At 39.6% G+C, this 23,485-nt stretch overlaps 1 protein-coding gene across 3 annotated transcripts in view; it reads left to right on the top strand.

Annotated features, from left to right (window-relative positions):
- LOC105476782 (ankyrin repeat and fibronectin type III domain containing 1) overlaps positions 1 to 23,485 on the top strand; it is a 353,243-nt gene that overhangs the window by 299,179 nt on the left and 30,579 nt on the right. For all 3 annotated transcript variants that reach the window (XM_071082907.1, XM_071082908.1, XM_071082909.1), the window contains 4 exons: positions 2,661 to 2,876; positions 13,785 to 13,951; positions 17,039 to 17,189; positions 18,736 to 18,904. In XM_071082907.1, the coding sequence (XP_070939008.1) occupies positions 2,661 to 2,876; positions 13,785 to 13,951; positions 17,039 to 17,189; positions 18,736 to 18,904 (703 nt within the window). The remainder of the gene's footprint in view (positions 1 to 2,660; positions 2,877 to 13,784; positions 13,952 to 17,038; positions 17,190 to 18,735; positions 18,905 to 23,485) is intronic.

Genomic DNA, 23,485 nt, shown 5'->3' with positions numbered 1-23,485 from the left:
ACCTGTATTAACATGGTCTATTTTTCCTCTAGGCCCTAAAGAACCCTGAATTCTCCCTCATGGAAGATGGTTGCAATTTATTTTCACAGTAATATTCTACTTTTTTTTTTTTTTTTTTTTTTTTAGACGGAGTCTCGCTCTGTCGCCCAGGCTGGAGTGCAGTGGCCGGATCTCAGCTCATTGCAAGCTCTGCCTCCTGGGTTTACGCCATTCTCCTGCCTCAGCCTCCTGAGTAGCTGGGACTACAGGCGCCCGCCACCTCGCCTAGCTAGTTTTTTTGTATTTTTTAGTAAAGACGGGGTTTCACTGTGTTAGCCAGGATGGTCTCGATCTCCTGACCTTGTGATCCACCCGTCTCGGCCTCCCAAAGTGCTGGGATTACAGGCTTGAGCCACCGCGCCCAGCCAATATTCTACTTTTAAATTGGGCTCTCCCCAAAGCTAGCTATCTAACCTAATTTGATGTTAATAAAAAATTTCAAGAAGACTTCTAGTGCTTTCTTAATCAACCCCTTAGAAAACCTATCTACAGCTGATAGTGAACCACTGATAATAACTTTGTTTAAGTGAAAAGACCACCATAATCAATGTCTACCCATCAGCTTTGGTCCAAAGTGAATCACATTTTCCAGCCTCTTAATGATAATACAAAATGTCAATTAAGTCAACAAAAAGTGACTGAGTTCTTTCCATGTTGCAGGCACTGTGCAAGGGACACAGATACACGGAGATGAAACAACTATGAATTCATAACGTGAACTCATATGCCAATACATGCAGTAAAGCCAGAGACATGCTAAGATGGAATTTTGTACAGGAAACAGTAAGGGACAAAAGAGGGATGGTAAAGTCTACCTTACAGAGTTGGAAAAGTCTTCCCAGAGGAGTTGAAATCTGGGATGGGTCTTGGAAAGGAGTAGATGTAAGCCTGGGTGGGATTCCAATTAGAGCAGTAAAGAAAGCCCCCACCCTACATTGTATCAAGCTTGAGAGTTTGCAAACTACTTTTTCATGAGTTGCTTGATTTAATCCCTCAAACACTCACTGAGATAAGGATTAGCATAACAGCTGTCTGAGCTGTAAAGACTCTTACTTTTAGATGATGATACTCAGGACCAGAGAGGGTAAATAGTTTTTCAGAAGTCCAACAGTTAATAAATGGTAGCCAACCCTGAAATTCAATACCAAATATAAGTAAAGTCTTAATCACAATGGTAGGCTGGAACCAACTTGTACTGGCCCAAGAGAGCCAACTGTTAAATATTCAGGGATTTTGAAAGCGTGTTGTCAAACTCTGGGTAGTTTGAAATCCCACTACAGCAAGAGTATTTATACCACTGAAACTGGCATATGCTACAAATCAGGCCTTTCTTTTCTTTTCTTTTCTTTTCTTTCTTTTTTTCCTTTTTGGCTAGCCAGTTTACCAACATCACTCTACTTATTAGTACCCCACAGGGCTGGACTCAAAGCCTCATCCACTTCTCTATGATTTAGAAGTCAAATGTTGGAAAGAAAAAATATGACTCAGTGATTAGGCCATTGCAAAAAAATCATCATCTTGCTAAATGAATTTTTATGTCAAAAATTACTTATGAAATTCCTTACTTGCCCTATGTCTGGTCTTTGTGAGGAAGAAGATAAGGTTTCAGACGCAGTCCCTACCTGTGAGGGAAAATTGTGGGGCTTTCATAGATGTAGATATTGACTTCCGGGCTCATTCATTTTTAGGTTGTCCTCGTCAGTTTTACAAATCCCAGTACTATTTCTGTATTCATGCTAACAGGGCATCTCACCACCACTTATGTGAGCTCACAAAAGTAACATCTAGGAGCTCTAAGATGATTTATAATGTTTAGAAATCATAGATATTTAAAGCAAGAGGGGATTTTATCCTATTCATCCAGTGTTCTACGTTAGAAATCTTCAAAGCCTGCATATTTGTAAAACTCCTGTTTATTTTAGGAATAACCTGAGCCCCTCCACATTGAGTGTGTGGCATCTTTCCCTTCCTACCTTCCTAAAAGTATTGTCTGCCTCAGGTGACCCAGTTTATAAGCAATTTTAACAGGTTTTTAAATAAACAGAAGCCCCTGAAATACAGATAAGTCAAACCAGGCCAATTTCCCAATGAAAGTATCTTGAAGGGAATGTGCAGTCATTTGGGGACCTGTACAATGTGCTACATTGTCAATTCACTTCTTCATTTTAAACAACCCCACCTCATACCAGCTTACTGCAGATCTCTTGAGAACTCCACAGAAGCATACTTTAAATATCAGACATTTTTCTTTAAAACATCTGGGATTCTCTTCAAGCGCTGGTAACTGAGGTTTATGTACTGTTGCGTCTATGTGGGTAAGAAATATTTACAGATACTGAATTTGCTTTTTTTAAAAAAAACGTAACTTTTGTGCGTCTTGCTGTAATCTTTGCAGGCTCTGCAATCTTTACCAATGTCTTTGTAAAGACATTTTCTTTGAGTTTCTGTGAAGTACATTTCTATGATGCCATATCTTCTATGTTTAAGTGCAAAAAAAAAAAGAGAGAGAGAGCAAACAGCTTCTCAGCAATCAGATAATTATTCACAGTGTCTTCTGTTGCTGTTGTGCTGCTTTATTAGCATAATACCCTCTATGCTACCAGTAATCCATTTGTTTCCAGAATTTACTTGGGACACACAACTTGGGAAGAGTTTACTATGAACCCATTAAAGATCGACATGGAAACATACTCATAGTTACCATCAGGGAGGTGGAGATGCTTTATTCATTTTTTAATGGCAAATGGATGCAGATCTCAAAGCTGCAAAGCCAGAGAAAGTCTCTATCAACACCTGAGGAGCCAACAGCATTAGACATTTTACTGATAACCATCCAGGTACGTAGTTTTTTTCTTACTTCCCTGGTATATTTAAGGTTCCAAACACAATTATTGAAGGTCTAGTGAAATATAGCAAGAGCCATTTACATATGCAATGATGGAGTGGAGAGGGTCCAGAGACATGTTGTTGCAAATGCAGCTTATTTTTTATTTATCACTCTAGATCTGGAATTCATTCGGCAATACAAATAGTGGGCACCCAATAAAGCATTTTCATACCCTGGCCAATGAGCCAATAAGAAACATTGAGGCCAGGCGCAGTGGCTCATGCCTGTAATCCCAACACTTTGGGACCGAGGTGGGTGGATCACCTGAGGTCAGTAGTTCAAGACCAGCCTGGCCAACGTGGTAAAACCCCATCTCTACTAAAAATACAAAAAAAAAAAGCTGGGTATGTTGGTGCATGCTTATAATCTCAGCTACTTGGGAGGCTAAGGCAGGAGAATCACGTGAACCTGGGGGGTGGGTTGCAGTGAGCCAAGATCATGCCACTGCCCTCTAGCCTGGGCAACGGAGTAAGACTCCATCTCAAAAAAGAAAAGAAAAGAAAAGAAAAGAAAAGAAAAGAAAAGAAAAAAAGTAAAGAACCATTGAGACAAATAATTGAGTAGGGGATAGGGAAACTCTAGATAGTGTAATCAAAACAATAAACCAATATCTGAATGAACTGTAATAATAATACATTTCTAAATTGTATATATATGTGTGCATGTGTATTTGTGTGTGTGTGTACATGCATGTGTATGTACAAAAACACCCTCACACATATTTACTCCTGCATATTCCTTACAATACTCTCTTGGGACAGAGAGGCATGATTAAGTCCATTTTAGGAATGCAATAACTAGAGGCCAGGCCCAGTGGCTCACACCTATAATCCTAGCACTTTGGGAGACCAAGGCAGGCAGGTCACCTGAGGTCAGGGGTTCAAGACTAGCCTGGCCAACATGGTGAAACCCCATCTCTACTAGAAATACAGTAATTAGTTGTGATGGCAGCTGCCTGTAATCCCAGCTACTCAGGAGGCCGAGGCAGAATTGCTTGAACCTGGGAGGCGGAGGTTGCAGTGAGCCAAGATCACACTACTGCACTCCAGCCTGGGTGACAGAGTGAGACTCCATCTAAAAAAGAAAAAAGAATAGAAAGAGGGAGGGAGGGAGGTTGAGAGAGAGACAGAAAAAAAAGAAAAGAAAAGAAAAGAAAAGAAAAGAAAAAAAAAGAAAAGAAAAGAAAAGAACTAGAGCTCAAAGAGGTTGAATGACATAGGGCTACACACAGAGGCAATTTAGTGAAGCTAATGAAGCTTTGATGTCCTTCAGCCTTCACTTGTACAAGCCCTTTCCAGGTCCTCTCAGAGACCATAGCAATTTTGCATTCATGACTTTGTGTCGTTTTCCTTAAAAAAGACACCGGAAACTATATCCCCTTGCGTCTCCACAAAACTTGATTTTGTCCCTTGGCACACAGCTAGAAAATGGCAGAGCTGAGGCTTCAGTTCCTATCTTCGGATTGGAAGCAGGCTTCTTTCTGCTACATTATATCACATTCTAAGGTAGAAGTCAGGATTTTAGTGAGTGGGGGACAGGAGATGAAATAAAGGATAAAAGACTTACTTGAATACTGAATATCCACCAAAATTCAAAATCCAGGTAGCTTACATGCAGCCCTTGGCCTGGATGGTGGAATTGGGACACCAACCCATGTATGCTCCTGAGTCCAGCACGCTCTCTCGGCCTCACGCATTCTTTTGTGAACGTGGGCTTCAAACTGTTTCTTTTTTTCTTTCTTTCCTTGTTTTTGTTTCTTGGTTTTTGTTGTTTTTTTTTTTTTTAACCCAGTGATAGGAATGAATTGCATAGGACACTTCGGTTAGGTAGAAAAATTGGCAGAAACATCTACACTGAGCCCCATACAAGCAGTGGTATATCCACAGATAGCCAACCTGGAGTAAGGGAGAAGGAAGGACCCAGTTGCACAGAAACAACCCAAATCTGAGCTTCCGTCCCAGGAGCCATTTGTGGTCACCCTAAACAGCTAACTTAGTTTCTAAGTTACTTTCATTCCCCGCCAAGGGGTGGCAAGTACAATAATCTCATTTTTTCATTCCTCACACTGGCCCAAACCAGGACAAAGGCCAGTGAAGCAAAGGTAAGCTAATTGGTCAAAGCCAATACCTCTGGATTTAATTTTGTGGAATTTGGGTTCATAGGGAATTGACAGAGAGTATGGGCTTGTGTGAAGCAGGTGGGGGCAGGGAACACAGACACATTTGAGGCTCCCCTCTTCACCTTTTATAAGCAAGTGCTAAAAGAAACATTTAAAAAATCATAATAAATTGAGCTTTTACAGGGTGACTAATACACTAATCCCCTATAGGGATAAACTAGGGTCTGGGCTACCTTTGCTCCTAGAAACACAGCACAGGCCTCAGCATGATATAATACCTGGTTTCTCCTAGACTTATTACATTAAAAATGTGTTACAGGTGCAGAAAAATTCCAATCTGGTGAAAGGTTGTTAGAGAAGGAAACCAAAAATAGAGGCAGGATCGGGTTTCCACATAGATCCAAGTGGAAAATTTACCCCCGCTGACTGGCACATTCCCACCTGATGTCATTCCCACCCACCCCCACTCTCCCGTCTCCTCCCCCTACTTCTTCTCTCTCCCCTCCTTCCCATACAAGTCTCACACTAGAGAGGAAATGGGAAATAAAACCAAGAGGACTGGTATCCAATCCCTCCTAGACTTAAGATTTAATTATGTCAGGAGTTGGCCCCACCAATTCAACATAAAGGGAGAGATGGTCTTGGTGGTACCCAAAGCAGGCTGGCAATTCCCACAATAACAGGCCACAGACCACTCTCTTTTCTCAGGGGTAGTGGAGTGATGACCACCAGGCCTTCTCATTGGAAGCCTGGGCTTCTTTCTGCTACATCACATCACATTCTGTGCACCGCTTTGAAATCAGGATGACTGGGTGTGATACCGACTCCACCCTTTCTGGTTATGTGTCCAGGGCATTATTTAACTTCTCATCCCTCACAGTTCCTCCTCTGCAAAAAAACCTACTTCATAGGGTTCTAATGAAGATAAGTGAGTTAGTACATAAATGATTAAAAGAGTAGCACGAAGTAGTGCTCAATAAATATTAGTGATTTTTATTATGTCTCAGAAATTTTTTTTTCATTTTTGTTTTAATTTCATTTTAAGTTCCCAGGTACAAGTGCAGGATGTGCTAGTTTGTTGCATAGGTGTGCCATGGTGATCTGCTGCACCTATCAATCCATCACGTAGATATTAAGCCCAGCATACATTAGCTATTTTTCCTGATGCTGTGATGCTCTCCGTCTCCTTGCCCCTACCAACAGGCCCCAGTGTGGGTTGTCCCCCTCCCTGTGCCCATGTGTTCTCATTGTTCAGCTCCCACTTATAAGTGAAAACACATAGTATTCGGTTTTCTGTTCCTGCATTAGTTTGCTGAGGATAATGGCTTCCAGCTCCATCCATGTCCCTGCAAAGGACATGATCTCGTTCCTTTTTATGGCTGCATAGTATTCCATGGTGTATATGCACCACATTTCTTTATCCAGTCTATCATTGATGGACATTTGACTTGATTCCATGTCTTTGTAATGGTAAATAGTGCTGCAGTGAACATATGTGTGCATGTGTCTTTATAATAAAATGATTTATATTCTTTTGGGTATATGCCCAGTAATGGGATTGCTGGGTCAAATAGTATTTCTGATTCTAGGTCTTTGAGGAATCGCCACACCATCTGCCACATTATTGAACTAATTTACATTTCCACCAACACTGTAAAAGCTTTCCTATTTCCCTCCAGCCTTGCCAGCATCTGTTGTTTCTTGACTTTTTATTAATAATAATCACCATTCATGTCTCAGAAAATTTCAAACAATGCTAGGCTGCCCTCAAGACACACCCAGTCCACGGAGACCTCTGGTAATGGCCTAATCATCTCATCGGGCATTTTATCACGTTTTCTACCTTTCCATCACAACTAAGGAAAAGCTGTATAAAACTAATGATCCACGATGGGGTTTTCAAAACAGATAAGGGCTTTAACAAAATCTGGGCCTCTCTCATTTATCTGTGAAAGAGCAAAAAAATCCTCCTCACCCTTGCCTGGGAAGGAAAAGAGTTATTGTGGACAAGAGCCCCTATGAGCAAACTAATCGGCAATGAGAGTATTTCCAACAGAAAGGCCCCTCTCAGATGCTAAGTTTCTCCGACCATTCTCTTCAGGGATCACTTTAGTCCTTGGAAGCCTCACATGCAAGCTTTTTCCTGAAGCTTAATCTCTCACATGTGTACTATATATTCAGCTTTCTAACATTTGTCACTTCTATGATATCATTTGATCCTCCTGCAAACCCAATGAGGATGAGTGAGTCATTTTGTATCCATTTTGCATAAGAAGCCATGAATTTCAAGGAAGTACCTTGTCAAGGTCCTATCAGCCAAAAGAGGGACCAAACCCACAACTTCTGACTCCTAGACTGATGGCCTTCCCATTCCATCATGCTGCTATACACCCCTTCCCCCTCCTTTTCTCTGCATCCTTTGTGATTGTAGGGAAGCTGTGGTGAAGTGTGTCTTCTGTTCCTTCTCATCCCTGTTTTCCTTTTCTTCTCCTTAGGCATTCCTTGTCACCTCTAGGTATTCAGTCTCTTCTTCTTACACCCTAGGTGCCCAGGACCTCTTCTTCCTTTTTCTGCTTTTTTTCCAGCACATTCCTACTCTTTCTACCCCTAAGCAGCTCGAAACACAAGGATCAAAACCTACAGGAATCAGAAAGATTGCTGGAAATGAGGCAATGGGCTGGACTTAGGAAACAATTGGGTTCATGTAAAAACTTGTTCACCAATATTCATAGAAGCATTATTCACAATAGCCAAACAGTAGAAGTAAACTAGATGCCAAACAACAGACGAATGGGCAAACAAAATGTGGTATATCCATATAATGGAATACTATTCAGCCATTAAAATGAATAACATATGATCCATGCTACGACATGGATGAACCTTGAAAATGTAATGCCGAGTGAAAGAAGCCAGACACAAAATGCTAAATGTTGTATGATTCCACTTATATGCTATGCCCAGAATAGGCAAAACCATACAGACAGAAAGTAGATTAGTGGTTTCAGGAACAGCAGGGGGAGAGATAGGGGAATGACAGCTAATGAATGTGTGGTTTCTTTCTAAAATGATGAAAATGATCTGGCATTAGACACTGGTGATAGTTGCACAACCATGTGAATATGCTAAAACCACTGAATTATACACTTGAACAGGGTGAATTTTATGGCATATGAATTATAGCTCAATTAACATAAAAAGAAACAAGTGTAAGTTAAGACTGCATTAATCTTGTCCCCTTTAAAGACAGAAAGTAGAGCAGCTCTGTCTTTAAAGAGAGCAGCTCCGATTCAGCCTCAGCTAATTACAATGGAAGAAAGTGGTCCCAGACTTGAAATTTTTCAGTGTTTTGAAGATAAGTTGAAAGTCAAAAATTTTGGTAAAGTCTTTTTATTTTTATAATTTAGAAAATAATTCAGAAAATTAAATTATTTGCAGTCCATATAATCTTGGTCCTACAAAGACCACTAGCCATCATTTTGTCACCTCTACCATCGCGGATGGTTGAGCTTTCATACTCCATCCAACAAAATAAAAGTACTGTAGTTATTGAAAAAGCAACTACCTATTATTACTCTAACAAGCTCTCAGGATCTCTGATCAATGACGAGAAGGTGGATATACCCTTCCTAGTCACTGTGCAAGGACAGCATATTTTCTCCTGAAAGACCGGCCCCAGACCCCACCTCCTCTGGTCTTCTCACTTCACATTTAATGAATATTTTTTTCAGTGTCAACTAGGTGCCAGGCACTCTTCTAGGTGCTACAGAAAAAAACAAATGAATAAGTCAAGGTCCCTAGTCTCAAAGGAAGACAGACAGTTTTGTAAACAAATCAAGGTAATACAAGACAGAATTAAACTAGAGCCTGATCGCAGTACAAACGGTGTACTATGGGGAACACAGACAAAGCAGCTATTAATTCTGCCTGAAAATATCAGGGAAGGCATTGCAGAAGAGGTGGCATTTGGCTGAGCCATGAGGGTAGTTAAGTTAACCAGATGGAAAAAAAAGAGAGAGAGAGAAAGAACAAACGGAAGGAGAGAAGAAGGAAGAAATTAAATAGATAGAATTAAATTAAATTGAAAGCACGATAAAGAAATGAAGTAGAAACTGGAAGAGTGGATTTCATCCTCCCATAGGCCCACAATGGACCTTCCACAGTCTTCTTATGGCCTCTATGATGCTGGGTGAGAAAAACTTGCTTACATGATTCTCTCACACTGAAATGTGAGTTCCATGAAGGGAAGGATCGTGTTTTATTCATCTCAGTATCATCAATATCCTAGCCACAATGACTGATACATAGTAAGTGCTCAGTAAAAGTTGGTAGAATGAGTGAATTTGTGAAACAACAAACAATCGGAACAGAGAGATTAGGGCATGTATGGGGAAAGAAAAAAACAATCCATTTTGACTAGAGATAAGGAACACAAAAGGGCTATAGTGGAAATGGAGATTATAAAAGCAGATTAGAGGTCAAATCAGGTAATATGTAGAACCACAGGCATTCAATTTGGTGTTAGAAGGCCTTTTTAGGCTGGGTGCAGGGGCTCACACCTATAATCCCAGCATTTTGGGAGGCCGTGGCAGGTAGATCACCTGAGGTCAGGAGTTCAAGACCAGCCTGGGCAACATGGTGAAACCCCGTCTTTACCAAAACTACCAAAATTAGGTGGGCATGGTGGCGCATGCCTATAATCCCAGCTACTTGGGAAGCTGAGGCAGGAGAATCGCTTGAACCCAGGAGGCAGAAGATCAAGCCACTGCACTCCAGCCTAGGCGACAGAGTGAGACTCCATCTCAAAAAAAACAGATGGCCTTTCTAACGTATCATAGATTATGTGGATGAGATAGCTTCTTTCCATTCCCACACATTTTTCAGGCTCCAAAACATTTTAAAGAAGGAAAAATGACAACATAAAGGCAAGAAAACACGGAGTAGATGCTCAATGATAGTCTTTTAAAAAATTGAATGAAAGAGTGAATTACTTTATCCCAGAATGCTGTTGGTTTTTATATACCCACAGTGTACTTCTAACTCACATTCTATTTGTGGTCAGTTCTGACCCCCACATGTTTTTCTCTGATACTCTTACCTATCCTATATTTGTAATCTTGGGTGTAGGTCTTTACAAGCACATTTTCTTATTAAGTTTCAACCCTAATTATCATAGGCTTATTTTTCCAATGCATAGGGTCATTTAGAACTTTATTACTATTTTCCAGAAAGGCAAAACCATACCAAATTTGGGACCCACAAATTTGATGCACACATTCTTGATTTCTTTGTCCAGAATGTCAGTAAATAAGCTGAACAGACGGGTCCTCAGGACCAATCCCTACTGGACCATCACTCAATAATATGTCTACTATTTATTCACCATCTCCATTATGTACAAATCTTCCACCCAGATATTCAGCTTGGTAAAAGCAACATGGTCCAGATTCTATTTTTCCCATGTTATCCAGTGTAACAGATTACACTGGAGACTTCTCCCTGGTCTTGGAATCCTGTTCTATTGCTATAATAAATTAAGGTAATCTGTATGGTTTGCTCTTCACAGAACCATGCTGACTCCTCTTTAGTGTCTCCAGATTTCCTGGATGACTGCAAATTGATTGTTTGATGGTTCTTTCTCATTTCTCCTAAAGATCAATAAGTTGGCGGTCTTTAATTACTAGGGTCATTCTATGTTTCTCCCCTTCCTGTTTCAAAGACAGCCATATTTGTCCTTTTCTGGTCTTTAGGGACTTCTCTAGTTCTCCATGACTTCTCAAAAATAATGACCTGTGAGTCAGTAGCCACATCTGCTTGTTTAGCAAGTATCCCTAGGGTGCATATCATCAAATTCAGTGGATTTGAATACTTCCATTTTTCCTTTCCTCATTAACCATTTCTCTCCCTTTGATTACTGTTCATTTCCCAAATTCCACCTTGGCTGAAATTTTGTAGTCAACTACTTACTTGTGATCTAGGCTGAAGAGACAGGATAGAAGACATTAAAAAGTTCAGCCTTATCCGTCCTGGTACTAATAAGAATTCCTTCTTGATCATGAGATCAAATTTTTTTCTAGCCTTTTTTTTTTTTTTTTTTTTTTTGGCCAAGTGATCTTTTAAAAAATTGTTTAGATTTTGCTTTTCTGTGCATGCTCATTAGATGTTTCTCCCAGTTGTGACCATTCTTATTCTATCCCTCTTCTACTATTCCCTTATGGTCTGTTTAAGGTATCTGGCCTAATTTTCCACATGTTGTATACCTATTTTATACAGAAAAGCACTGCATACTGAGGACACAAAGCAATGAGAAACATAGCCTTACCATAATTTCATAGTACAGAAAAGTACTGGGTACTAAGGACAGAAAACAACGAAAAACATAGCCTTACCATTAATTTCACAGTCCACTTCAAGAAAATAACACAAAAGAAGAAAAATATAAGTACTCCTTCTGCTGTATGCCAACATTGCCTCTATTATAAAACTGATTTCAATATATTGTGATCATCTGTTAACTTGTCCTTTTTGACCTCCTCAAAAGTAGGGATGACATCATATTCACCTGAAACCCCAATGTCTCACATGGTGCCTGACACATTATAGGGACTCAATATGTGTTTGATATAGGATGAGACAGAGGAAACAATACATAATAACATCTGTTAGATGTTGCAGATGGCTAATTCAACAGAGGAAAGATCACTCCTTCAGAGTATGATGGTCAAGGAAGATCCCATACTTTTCCATTCCATATAGAATTCTATAGACATTTCAATGTTTGTTTTCTCACCTTCCCTGAATTTAATGGTAGAGTTGATTCCCTTTACCTTACCCTTTCAAAAAAATATTTATTTTCATTGGTATTATTTTTAATTAATGAATTATATTTTAATATATTTGTGGGGTACAAACTGATGTTTTGATATATGTATACAATGTAGAATGACTGAAGCAAGCTAATTAACATATCCATCACCTCACTTACTTATCATTTTTTTTGTGGTAAGGCACTTGAACTTTACTCTCTTAGTTATTTAACCCTTGTTTTTTTGAAAACCAGGATATGCTCTAACCTACAGGAAACTTTCTCCTATAATAAGTGTATTAGTCCATTTTCACATTGCTATAAAGAACTACTTGAGACTGGATAATTTATGAAGAGGTTTCATTGAATCACAGCTCTGCAGGCTTAACAGGAAGCATGCCTGAGAGGCTTCAGGAAACTTACAATCATGGCAGAAGGTGAAGGGAAAGCAAGCACGTCTTACCATGGCAGAGTAGGAGAAAGAGAGTGAGGCAGGAAGTGCCACACACTTTTAAATCATCAGATCTTGTGAGAACTCACTATCATGAGAACAGCAAGAGGGAAACCCACCCCCATGATCCGATTACCTCCCACCAGGCCTCTCCTCCAATTCAACCTGAGATTTGGGTGGGGACACAAATCCAAACCATATTAAGTTACCTGATTCACCACTCCTAACTTTGTGTCACAACCCCCACTGCCTAAATGTAAAAAGTTGTACCTACTGATATGGGGGGATGATATCTGAATCTTGTAATTATTCATTATCTGAGTCCCTGCAGTTGTAGAGAGAATCAAAAGTCACAACCCAAATAGTTCACTGGAGAACTGACCACATAAAAAATAAGATTCCATTTAAACATCCCTGTACTTAACTTGGTTGACACTTACTATTGAATCAACAGCTTTGTTCAGTCTCTGCTGCTTTTGGAATATTATGATGTGACAATAGAATGCAAATTCAATGAAAATCCATTACAGGGAAAAATTTAAAATCTTGTAAAAGATACATAATTCAGTGAAGCTGATGATGTAGAGACCTAATCAAATCACATGCAAAGTCACTGACAACTGAGAATCTAGAAGTGGTAGACCAGTTAAGGATTGCAAAACATAACACGAACAAGGATTTCATAAGAGTGTGACTTGAATATCAACATTTTGTAAAAGATGCCAGGAAAAAAAATGTGAAGACTTCAAATACTTTTATAAACATTATCTTCTTCATCATTACATTTTAAAAGTCAAATATAAGTAGTAGCATTTTAGCTATCATACAATTTAGTTTTAAAAATTAAGCCAAAAAAGAACCAGTGCTTGATTCACTCTTTCTTCATTCTCAGAATTAGTGCATAATTATAGCTACAACTTAAATGTTAACATAAAATTCAATAAACCTCTTGGCAGTACCTTTTTAATTTTCAAGATAAGGAGCCTACTTACTGTAAAATTTGGATTCTGTTTTAAATCGTTTTACTTAAACAACTTTTCCATTTTAACAATCCAGAAATTACAAAGCTTCCGTAACTGTTCTGTCAGCTTTTACACTTGCAAATATCTGTTTCTCACAGCTAAACATTAAAATCTTCAAGGACAGAAATTATCAACTCTATTTTTCTTTATTAGCTGCCTCCACCACCACCTATTCCCAAACACAACTCACACATCTACGCTGGCACAGAAATCTTAGGCAAATAAGCATATAGAATATATTAAAAACTGATTACTGGCCAAGAGGAGAATTCCCCTGAAGGTAACAGTAGCTGTGCCACCACTTCCCCAGCATTCATGGTATACCTGAGGTTTCTCACCTAATTACTTAGTGACAGCTCCTTTCATCCATGACCAGCCTGCCTTAGAAAGGAAAAGGTTTTGAGATTGCCCTTCAAGGTGTTTTCTTGTTTTCTTTTTTTTTTTTTTTTTTTACTCTACAGGATATTCTCTCCTATCACAAAAGGAGTCATCAGCGTCTCTCTCCTGGATTATATCTGGGTTACCTAAAGCTCTGTAGCTCTGTGGATCAAATCAAAGTTCTCGTTACCCAAAAGTTGCCCAACATTCTCTGCCACGTAAAGATCCGTGAAAACAATAACATTTCTAGGTAAGTGATCAGGAGTTAAGATTTTCCTTGTGATGAAACAGTGGCTCAAATGACCAACTTGATGTTCCAGAAGGAAACTGAAGTGTTACTTCCCAGTGCAGTTTTTACGGTGAGGTGTCCTCAGGTGCCACACTGGAGCAGGGCAGAGCTTAGTTTTGGGTTTTTTTGTTTGTTTGTTTTGTTGTGTTTTGTTTTGTTGTTCTTGTTTTTTGAGATGGAATTTCACTCTTTTTACCCACGCTGGAGTACAATGGCGCAATCTCAGCTCACTGCAACCTCTGCCTCCCCGATTCAAATGATTCTCCTGCCTCAGCTTCCCAAGTAGCTGGGATTACAGGTGTGTGCCACCACGCCCAGCTAATTTTGTATTTTTAGTTAAAGACGGGGTTTCACCATGTTGGTCAGGCTGGTCTCGAACTCCCGACCTCAGGTGATCCACTTGCCTCAGCCTCCCAGTGTGCTGGGATTACAGGCGTGAGCCACCGTGCCCGGCCAGAGTTTAGTTTTAATGCTAGAATTACGAGAGTTTGCCTGATGGTTGGTGGAAGGCATGAGCCCATTAAAGAGGACACTGTCCTTTCACATTCCTCTCTGCAGTACTCATGGTACAACCATTGATGTTCAATTGGTTACTGAACAGCTGACCTTTTCTTTCAACATTGCTATTTACAGGACATTTTCTGTGTAATCTAAAACAGTCATGTTCTTTTTGTTTTCTGTTTTTATATATGGCCTATAGGAATGGGTTTTATAGAGCCAATGATTCCCCCTATCTTAAAATATCTCCTCACCCTCATTCTCCCTAACTCTAACCGTCTGGCCTGAGGACCTTGTATGTTTTCTACAACCCTTATAATTCTCTATGGAAGAAAAGAAGTAACAAGGCCTGAGCTTCTGGAAACTTGCTGTACAGTTTGGCATTTGGTGAATTACCCTGTTAGCTTTGGGAAAGTTGCCCAATCTTGGTAATCTGGCTCAACTTTACAACCCTCATAGCAGGCCTCTGAAAGTCTGCTATAATGAACTGAATTGTGCTCAACATAAAAAAAGAAAGAGAAGAAAAGAAAAAAAGGAAAGGAAGGAATAGACAAGAAAAAAAAAAAAAGAAATTATCCAGAATTCTTCAGACCTCAAAGGGCATAAACTAGATACTCCCAAAGAGTATAAACTAGATTCCAGTTACACTCATGGATTTGCTTAGCCAAAGGAGACTCTAATTTGGTCGCTTAAAATGTGATCCCTAAAGTGGCAAGACTTTATCAACTCTAATGTCTCACTAGGTTTCTTAAGTATTGCTTGATGACAATGGAGGAAATGAGGAGGAGGAGGAGGAGAAGGCGGAGGAGGAGGAGGAGGAGGGAACTCACTACCATATTCTCTCCTTTCACTTACCAACTACACCTGGATTTTAAGTCTGCCATCTGGTGGTCACTGCCACAATCAACATTCGTTATCGCCTCAGTCCTTCCCAAAAGGTTACATGGTTCATTTGTGGGTTGACTTAGTAATAATTACACTCATCCATTTTCTAGATTTGTGTCTTAAAGGCTTAGACTCCATCTCCTAGTGGTTATACCAGTGAATTTTCCCTTGCCAAGGATCCAGTTTTCATTTGTACAAAAGATTCCAGTAACCTTTTCTCTGTCAGTTCCATCTCCTTCATCCTTCTAGCAGAAACTGATTAGTGGTAGGTGTTTCACGATAGTCCTACCGGTAATTTATTTTCTACCTTGATTACAAACCCTATTTTAGACTTGTTGTCCTTTAGGTTTTATGAGTGCATATGCTAGTCACAAAACTCTCATTTTGTTCCGTATCAGTGATGGGAGAAAAAAAAAATAGTTCCCAAGCAGGTTCTCAAAGATTTCAATTATTTGTGAAGCCAACAGTATGCCCAGATTGAAGTAGGATTTAATTTTGAGGGTTTTTTTTTTCTTACTGGGACAAAGGGTAAATTTTCCATAGTCTTGTCCAGTGTGAGACTTGAAATGAAACAGATATCTTGAAAACAGAAACTTTTCTAAGAGGGTAGTTAGTTAAAAGAGAGTGGTTTTTGATGAAAAGCTCATGCCACAATCAATTTGGTGTTCTGACCCACAGATTGGAGCCCAGGCTGGTACAGCCCTTTGGGGAAAGCCTCGGAGAGTTTTCACTAGGGTGGGAACCTATGTCAGCACCTCCTCTCTTTCCATCCCCTGAAAGGAGGGCTTTCCTTTCCTCTCTAGCCTGCTCCTGAGAGCCTACTGCTGCTCCCTGCAGAGTTCCAAGGAGAAACTGGGCCAACTGAATGTGTTTAGAGACTTGTGCTGAAAGACCTGTGGAAACAATGTTACCCAAGAGGCATTTACCTTGATCTTTTCAAGCTCCTTTTGAAGAGCAGTCTTTGGGGGCAAACCAGATGTGCTTTCCTCCCACTGCCATTCTTTTCCCTTCCCTTCTGTGTGACATTTGGAAAAGTTCATTAGGAAGGATTATAGAGTATGCAGAATAAAGACACAGATGACTGGTTCGTAAGGAGGATAGAAGCAGTGATATGCATCCCTTGGTTCCTTTTATTGGAATTGTCTGGTGTTCCTGTTTGTGATTCTCCTCAAACTTTTGGAAGGGGAGAAAAACCAAAATATCCTCCATGATTACAACAGGCCAGGGTTGAAATGTGCCAAGTGGTTTGTTGCCTGAGTTGGACCAGAGTCCTGTGGTTACTAAACTGCAGAATTAGCCAGCAGATGCCCCTGTGGTAAAATGTAGGATCTTAGAATTTACAGGGGGTCTGCAGAGAAAGAAAAATGAGGACAGTCAGGAAATTATTACAAAATATTTGAGAACCCCAATCTCGAAAACTGATTCATACAAATTAGGCCTGCTGTTCTGAGGTATATGTGGTTTCATAGGTGCACTAAGCTGAAATTAGCAAGAGATCATTTTAAGCTCCATTTGGGTGGCAAAACGTTCAAATTTCATGAATCACACTGAGTTTTCACCACCGAGTATTGGTTATCCAGGTTCTGGATACATACACTAAGAAAGTTCTGAGCCGTGTTCTGAACTTTTGTTGTATTTCTAATTTTAACTTGACTCAACATACAGAGAGGAATGGGAATGGATCCAAAAACTTTCTGGCTCTGAATCTATGGAAAGTGTGGATCATACTTCTGACTGCCCCATGCAATTGTTCTTCTACGAGCTCCAGATGGCAGTGAAAGCTCTCCTTCAGCAGATCAATATACCTCTACACCAGGTACTAGACTTTACCATTTTTATCTTCTTTTTTTATGGCTCATGGAAACTGCATTGTAACATTAAGTCTGGGGTGTGTGTGTGTGTGTGTGTGTGTGTGTGTGTGTGTGAATTTTCCTTTACTTAAACACCACTTTGCATGTCCATGCACGTTTTGAATTGATGCCCACAGGTAGACACAGGCTGCACTTCTGCTCCTTTCCTCCAGCTCCTCTGTGTTGGACCTCGTCCACGTTTTCTGGACCCCACTGAACTATGGTCTGGTTGGCAAAAAAAAAAAAAAATCAATGACTAGTCTACCTTGAAAGCCAACCAGGCTCAGCTTCAAGGCTTCAAGATAGCATAAAGCAAAGAGAACATACAAATAAATAAAGGTGTACTCACATGTACAAATGATTTCTCTAAGAATAGAAGGATGATGGTGCTATAATCTACAGCAATGTCCCAAGGATATGCCATGCTATTTTTTCCCAGAGAACTTTCTGTCAAAATTATTGTCATATCTAAATCAAAATATACAAATCTAACCTCCACTAATAAGCAACTTCAAGAAAAACTGTTGGCATAAAGGAAAATAGTAAAACTTTGTTAGGCTCTGCCCAATAGGTTAACATGAGGTAGCATTATTGAATTTTTTTGGGGGGGCCTATGTTCATCAATCCTGCCTCCCTCCCCAAAACACACACACACACACACACACACACACACACACACACAGTGAACCAAGTTTAGCCTGTTAACTGGGAGACCATTATAGGAGTGACTGGCTCTTTTTAAATACAAGAGAGAACCATGAATTGGCCTCTAACCCATGGAGGCAGAAGGATAAATTCGAGTTCTAAGAATGTCCTTCCATTGGGGTGCTCTTTTGATTTTAAGTCTAAAGCAGCCAACACTAATCAAGACTAAATTGCACAAGATGCCGTAAAGACAATAGGGAAGCAACTGGATTATTCTAGGGGTGGCTGTGTGTTCACTAGGAGAAAAAAAAAGTAAGAGCTCTACTTGTGACAGTAGATACTATTAAAGTGTTTCTTGGACTTAGCAGGTTTGAAGCATCTCGTATTTCATTGGTGACTCTTGGGCTACATATACATGTTGGGAGAAGGCTGCCTAACTGCCTAAGAGTGCATACAACTTTTTTTTTTTTTTTGGATACTTGTAAAATTTTCTCAGTCCTTGGCCAGAAACTACGTTTTTCCCCCTTAACCAGCTTAAATTGAAACGAGTGGATTTTTAATTCAATCCATTTTTGTTGCTTCATGTAATTATAGTCATCATTTTGAAAAGCCCACAGAATGCAATCATTTTCTGCTTTTATAAGAAGCATAAATGTTGTTTTCAGAGTTTATGTGGAACATTACTGCCTTAAATCTTGATTTTATATAGCATTATTAAATGGGCTGAACCCTAATATTTATGTTGTATAAAAATTCCAAGCTTGAAGTTGTGTAATTTTGTTAGATGTTTTATGCCAGTTTGGTGTTGTTTATGTAAGTGCCATGTTGTAACTCTCCTATTTTTCCTCCGCGCGTGTCCCTCTGCAGGCAAGGAACTTCCGCCTCTACACACAGGAGGTGTTGGAAATGGGTCACAATGTGTCCTTTCTTCTCCTGCTCCCTGCCTCAGACGACGTCTGTACAGCCCCAGGACAGAATAATCCTTACACCCCACACTCAGGGTTTCTTAACCTCCCTCTTCAGATGTTTGAACTTGGTATAGTAGCTTGTTTCACCTAGAAATATTAACCCAGCCTCCTTATAATAAAATCACAAAGTTATATCTGTTCCCCCTTGTCCCAGTGGAGGGTCAATAAATCACATGATGGCTTTGGCAACAACCCTTCCTAGAACTGTGTACAAGTCTGAGAAAAAGCAAAGCTCCAAGACTATGTGCCTGAGCAATAATTATTGAAACCTAGCAAAGGCCCAATGGAGAAGAAGGAATTCTAAACAGAAAGTTCAGTTATCAGGCTGGACTTCTTGCCTCCCTTCTGCTTTCTTAAAACATAAATATAAAAACCGATGTTTTCATGAAAAGCACTGCCCCTTCTCTCTCTCTCTCTCTCTCTCTCTCTCTTTCCCCTTCCCTCTCTCTCCCCACTTCCTTTCTCTCTCCTTTCTTCCCTTTCTCTCTCACCCTCCCCACACCCCCAACCAGAGAAAAAAATAATAATGAAATTAAAATGTAGAGTGTGTATCACTTTGGAGGCGAAAAAAGTCTATAATTTTAAGTAGCACTGACTTATTAAATAGACTCTAAATTTCTGACAGACCATTTGAGAAATGGACAGGGTCCCCCAGGATGCAATATTGTGATTTTAATGTGGGATTCTGAATGGTGGAAGATCTTGTCCTGACTTTCAAAAATGAATAGCCTGGGCTCCAGTTTCTCTACTTTTGCAGAGACCCCTGCTGCCCACTGAGATTGTGAATAGGGAGGCTTTGTCGCCTTCCCATGCTTCATCTTGAAACAGGCCAGTAAGAGGCAATTAGCAAGAATTCAGTCAGTTCAAATGAATTGTACCATTTGCAGGAGGGTGAGTGAGTGGGTGGGTGGAATGGAGGCAGACCCTCTTTGGATTGCTCCCCAGTCACCAGACTTAAAAGCAGACAAGGCCGCTGCCTGATGTCTCATTTGAGCCCTGGGCATCTGCGTCTGAATTTATCTCTCAAGGATGATTTGCTTAAGCCTCTCAGTTTCCCTTGCTCCAAGCACTTCAGATGCCCAAAAGCTGATGAACAGCAATTGTGGCTTTCTAGAGGAGGGAGTATTCTTACAAGAAGCTCAAATCAGACTTGTAGACTGGGACTTGAGAGTCCTAGTTTCCCTATTGTATGACACTGGCAATTGCTTAACCTTTCTACACCTTTTCTGTGTCACACAATTAATCACATTGGCCATACCACTCCCAAGAGGCTTAGATGTGAATGTGACCATTTAATGAGTTCTTCAGCCAAAAAGCATTTTTAGTCTGTAATATAACAACACTGTTTGGGGCAGGGTATTTCCATAAGTGTCTATTGGCTGCCCACTGTGGAGATTTAGAGGCGAGTAAGATGAGCGTTCTTCCCTCAAGGGGCTTTCGTATGGTGGCAGGAGTAAAATAAGAATACAAATTATTATAAAACAAGGAAGAATATGCCAGAAATTGGAAGTGTTAATATTGAAAGAAAGAAAGCACATTTTCTCAAAGAAGATATGAGAAAACCTTCATGGGGGGAGGATATCTGATATGGGGTGTTGAAGAACAAACAGGATGTTAATAAACATAAAGAAAAAGAAAAGCTTTCTTTTGGGGCAAGCAGAATGAGCAAAAACATGAAAACAGAAGAATTCAGAAAGAATTGGGAAGAGAACAAGTGGTCCAGTTTGGCTCGATCAGAGAAATGTGAGGAAAAGGTGGGACATAAATCTGTACAGACAAGGTGGGGCCATATTGAGCAATATCTCCAGCATCAGGCTGGGGAATCTGTTTATGATAGATGGGAAGCAGAGGTCAAAAACTTCAAAGATTATTTTATTCATCCAGTGTTAGGGTAGGAACCAAAAACAGAAGAAAAAAGAAAGAAAGAAATATAGATATTTAAAAAAAAAAAAAAAGTTGCCCAAAAGTAGGTAACTATTTAAATGAGAAGAGAAGTCTAGAGAATAATCTCATTGTTTTCAGCTTCAATGACTATGAGGCTATTGCTGCCTTTATCAGAAGTAAGGAAATCAGAGGGGAAAAATAGTTTGCTGAAGGAAGTGATGCTTTTAGCTTTGAATATGTTGAGACTGAAGGTGCTAAGTCAACATCCAAGTGGACATGTTTCACTGGCAGTAGAAATGCAGGAGAGAAATTGGATACTAAACACAGAAATCTGTCCAGTGTCTATTAATAACAGCTGAAACCGTGAAAATGAATGATTTCCCAGGGATATATAATTGACAGAGAAAAGAATTAAAGAAAACATTTCATTGGAGAGCTAACCAGGATTCCATTCTGTGTTAAACAGTCATTGTTATTCCATGATTACAGGCAAAAATACATGAAATTCATTCCCCCATGCCTCAATGGCTTTGGTGGGAACAGTCTACAACTTGGTATCAATCATTAGAGTACATGTGACTCCTAAGGCCCTGAAGGTCCAAGCCTTGCAAATATCCTCTCTAGTCTGTTCCTGTGAGGCTCACACACTCTTCCTGAGTAGCCACCCTTTGTCCCACTGTTGTTATTCTCCATTCTATAATTTGGTGAAGTCTGTTAGCATCCATTTCTTTTCTTCATTCAGTTTTTCATTCATTCATCAATAAATATTCACTGAGTAACCTACTATGTGCCAGGCACTATTCCAGGCACTGAAGAATCAACAATGAAAAAACTTCTCATAGAGCTTACATTCTAGTGGAAGAGACAAATAACAAACCAATCAATAAACCATAATATTGTAAATATCAGAGAAGTGAAGGTCATGAAGAAAAATAAATCTGGATAAGGGACTTAAGTGAAGTAAGCTGCACTTTATACAGCTGGGTGATCTGGGAAGGCCTCTCTGAAGAAGAAACATTTGAGCAGAGACCTAATATTTCCAGTCAATGAGAACAGTAAGTGCAAAGGCCTTAGAGTAAGAGTGTGCTTGGCTAAGAGATCAGCATATCTGGAGTGTAGTAAGCAAAAGCAACAAAGATAAGAGATGAGGTCAGAGAGTCATGGGTGTTAGACCATGCAGGGCCTCACAGGCCGTGATAAGGAATTTAGATTTTACTTTAAGTATGTTGGAAATCCAGTGAAGGATTTTGAGTGGCAGAGTAACATATGAAAAGCTCTGTAAAATCCAGTGGTCATCCCCCTAAAAAATAAAAAATTTAAAAAAAATTTTTTAAAGCTCAACTTTGTTTAACCCAGCATTTTCCAAATTCATTTGACCATGATTAGAGCAATGTTTTGCATGGGACCTATTAATAATCCGTAGAACATATACTTTGGGATATGATAGCCCTAGAACAGTGCTTCTCAAATTTTAACCTGCATAAGAATCACTTGGAGAGTTTGTTAAAATACAAATTCTTGGAGCCCAACTCCAGAGATGCTGAGTCAGTAGGCCCAGCAGGAGGCTGGAAAATTTACATTTCTAGTAAGTTCTCAGGTAATATTAAAGCTGCCAATCCATGGACCACAATTTAAGTAGCATTGCCTATGACAAAGAGATTAATACATAAATACAAAACTAGAGATGTGGTTAACACAGGAATTCAGCCAAGTTCAATTGTGCCTGTCCTTTTTACCTGTTTTACCTCTTCACATTGCTAGAAGCAATATGAGAGCATCAGATACTATCTTCCATTTATGAAAAATAGGCCATACATCAAAGCCTGACTTTAAGATGGTTTTTCCTAGAGTAAGGCATACTTTCTCACCTTCTTAGTCCTCCCTTGTTGCCATATCATTGGTCATCCAACTGATTAATGAGGACCATGTAAGTTTCCAGAAAAGACCACTTGGTTGGGCTCAGTTCCATGGGCATAAACAATTCTATTAGTCTTTTTTTAGGTAACAGAAGAAACGTTGCCAGTAGCAGAAAATTAATACATGCTCTAATACAATAATTATTGTACTTGAGCACCACCAGCAACAATTTCAAAAACATTTCTGGGCCTTGGTCTCAGTAAGAATCATGACAAACTCCATCTTATCCCCAAGCAATCAGAGCTTTCCAAGAGGAAGTTTATCATAACTACTTCCTCCATTAGGCATCTGGCCACTAAGCATTTAGTGACACCTTATATGGGAACTTCCAAGGGCCTGCTACAGTGGACCTAAGCCTCTCTAAGAAGGATGCTAAGCATTGTTTTTTCTATAAGTAGGAAATTCCATTCATAGGTAGTTACACAGTAAAGGGTCAAGAGATACACTAAGCATTTCTGAGAAAGGAGAAAATGTTTTGGAAATTCAGTCAGAACTCAGAAAATTTTAATAACCACATGGGAATTCTAATGAAACTTAAAAAGGTGTGAATTATGGGAATATGTAAATTATAATAGAATAAAGGGTTGCACTATATTTCAGTTTGACTTGTATAAGTCATCCCTGTCCCCATGAAATAATTTGAGATTTGGCAAACTGACCTTGTTTCTGTCAGTGGCCTAAGTGAATCATAAATGACTTTCTAACCAGCTATGGAAACTGCATCTCTGCCTATTCCAGTACTGCGTAGATCTAGCAAAAACAAAATGATAAAGGAGCTTAGTTCTCTGTCTCCTAGAATAAGGACTAGACTGCAGCAAACCCACAGGCTATTCCTTCATAGGATTACT

Source organism: Macaca nemestrina, chromosome 17 (assembly GCF_043159975.1).
Source record: "Macaca nemestrina isolate mMacNem1 chromosome 17, mMacNem.hap1, whole genome shotgun sequence".
Lineage (NCBI taxonomy): Eukaryota > Metazoa > Chordata > Mammalia > Primates > Cercopithecidae > Macaca > Macaca nemestrina.
The sequence above is the reverse complement of the archived record's forward strand: the minus strand, read 5'-3'. Positions and strand labels throughout refer to the sequence as shown.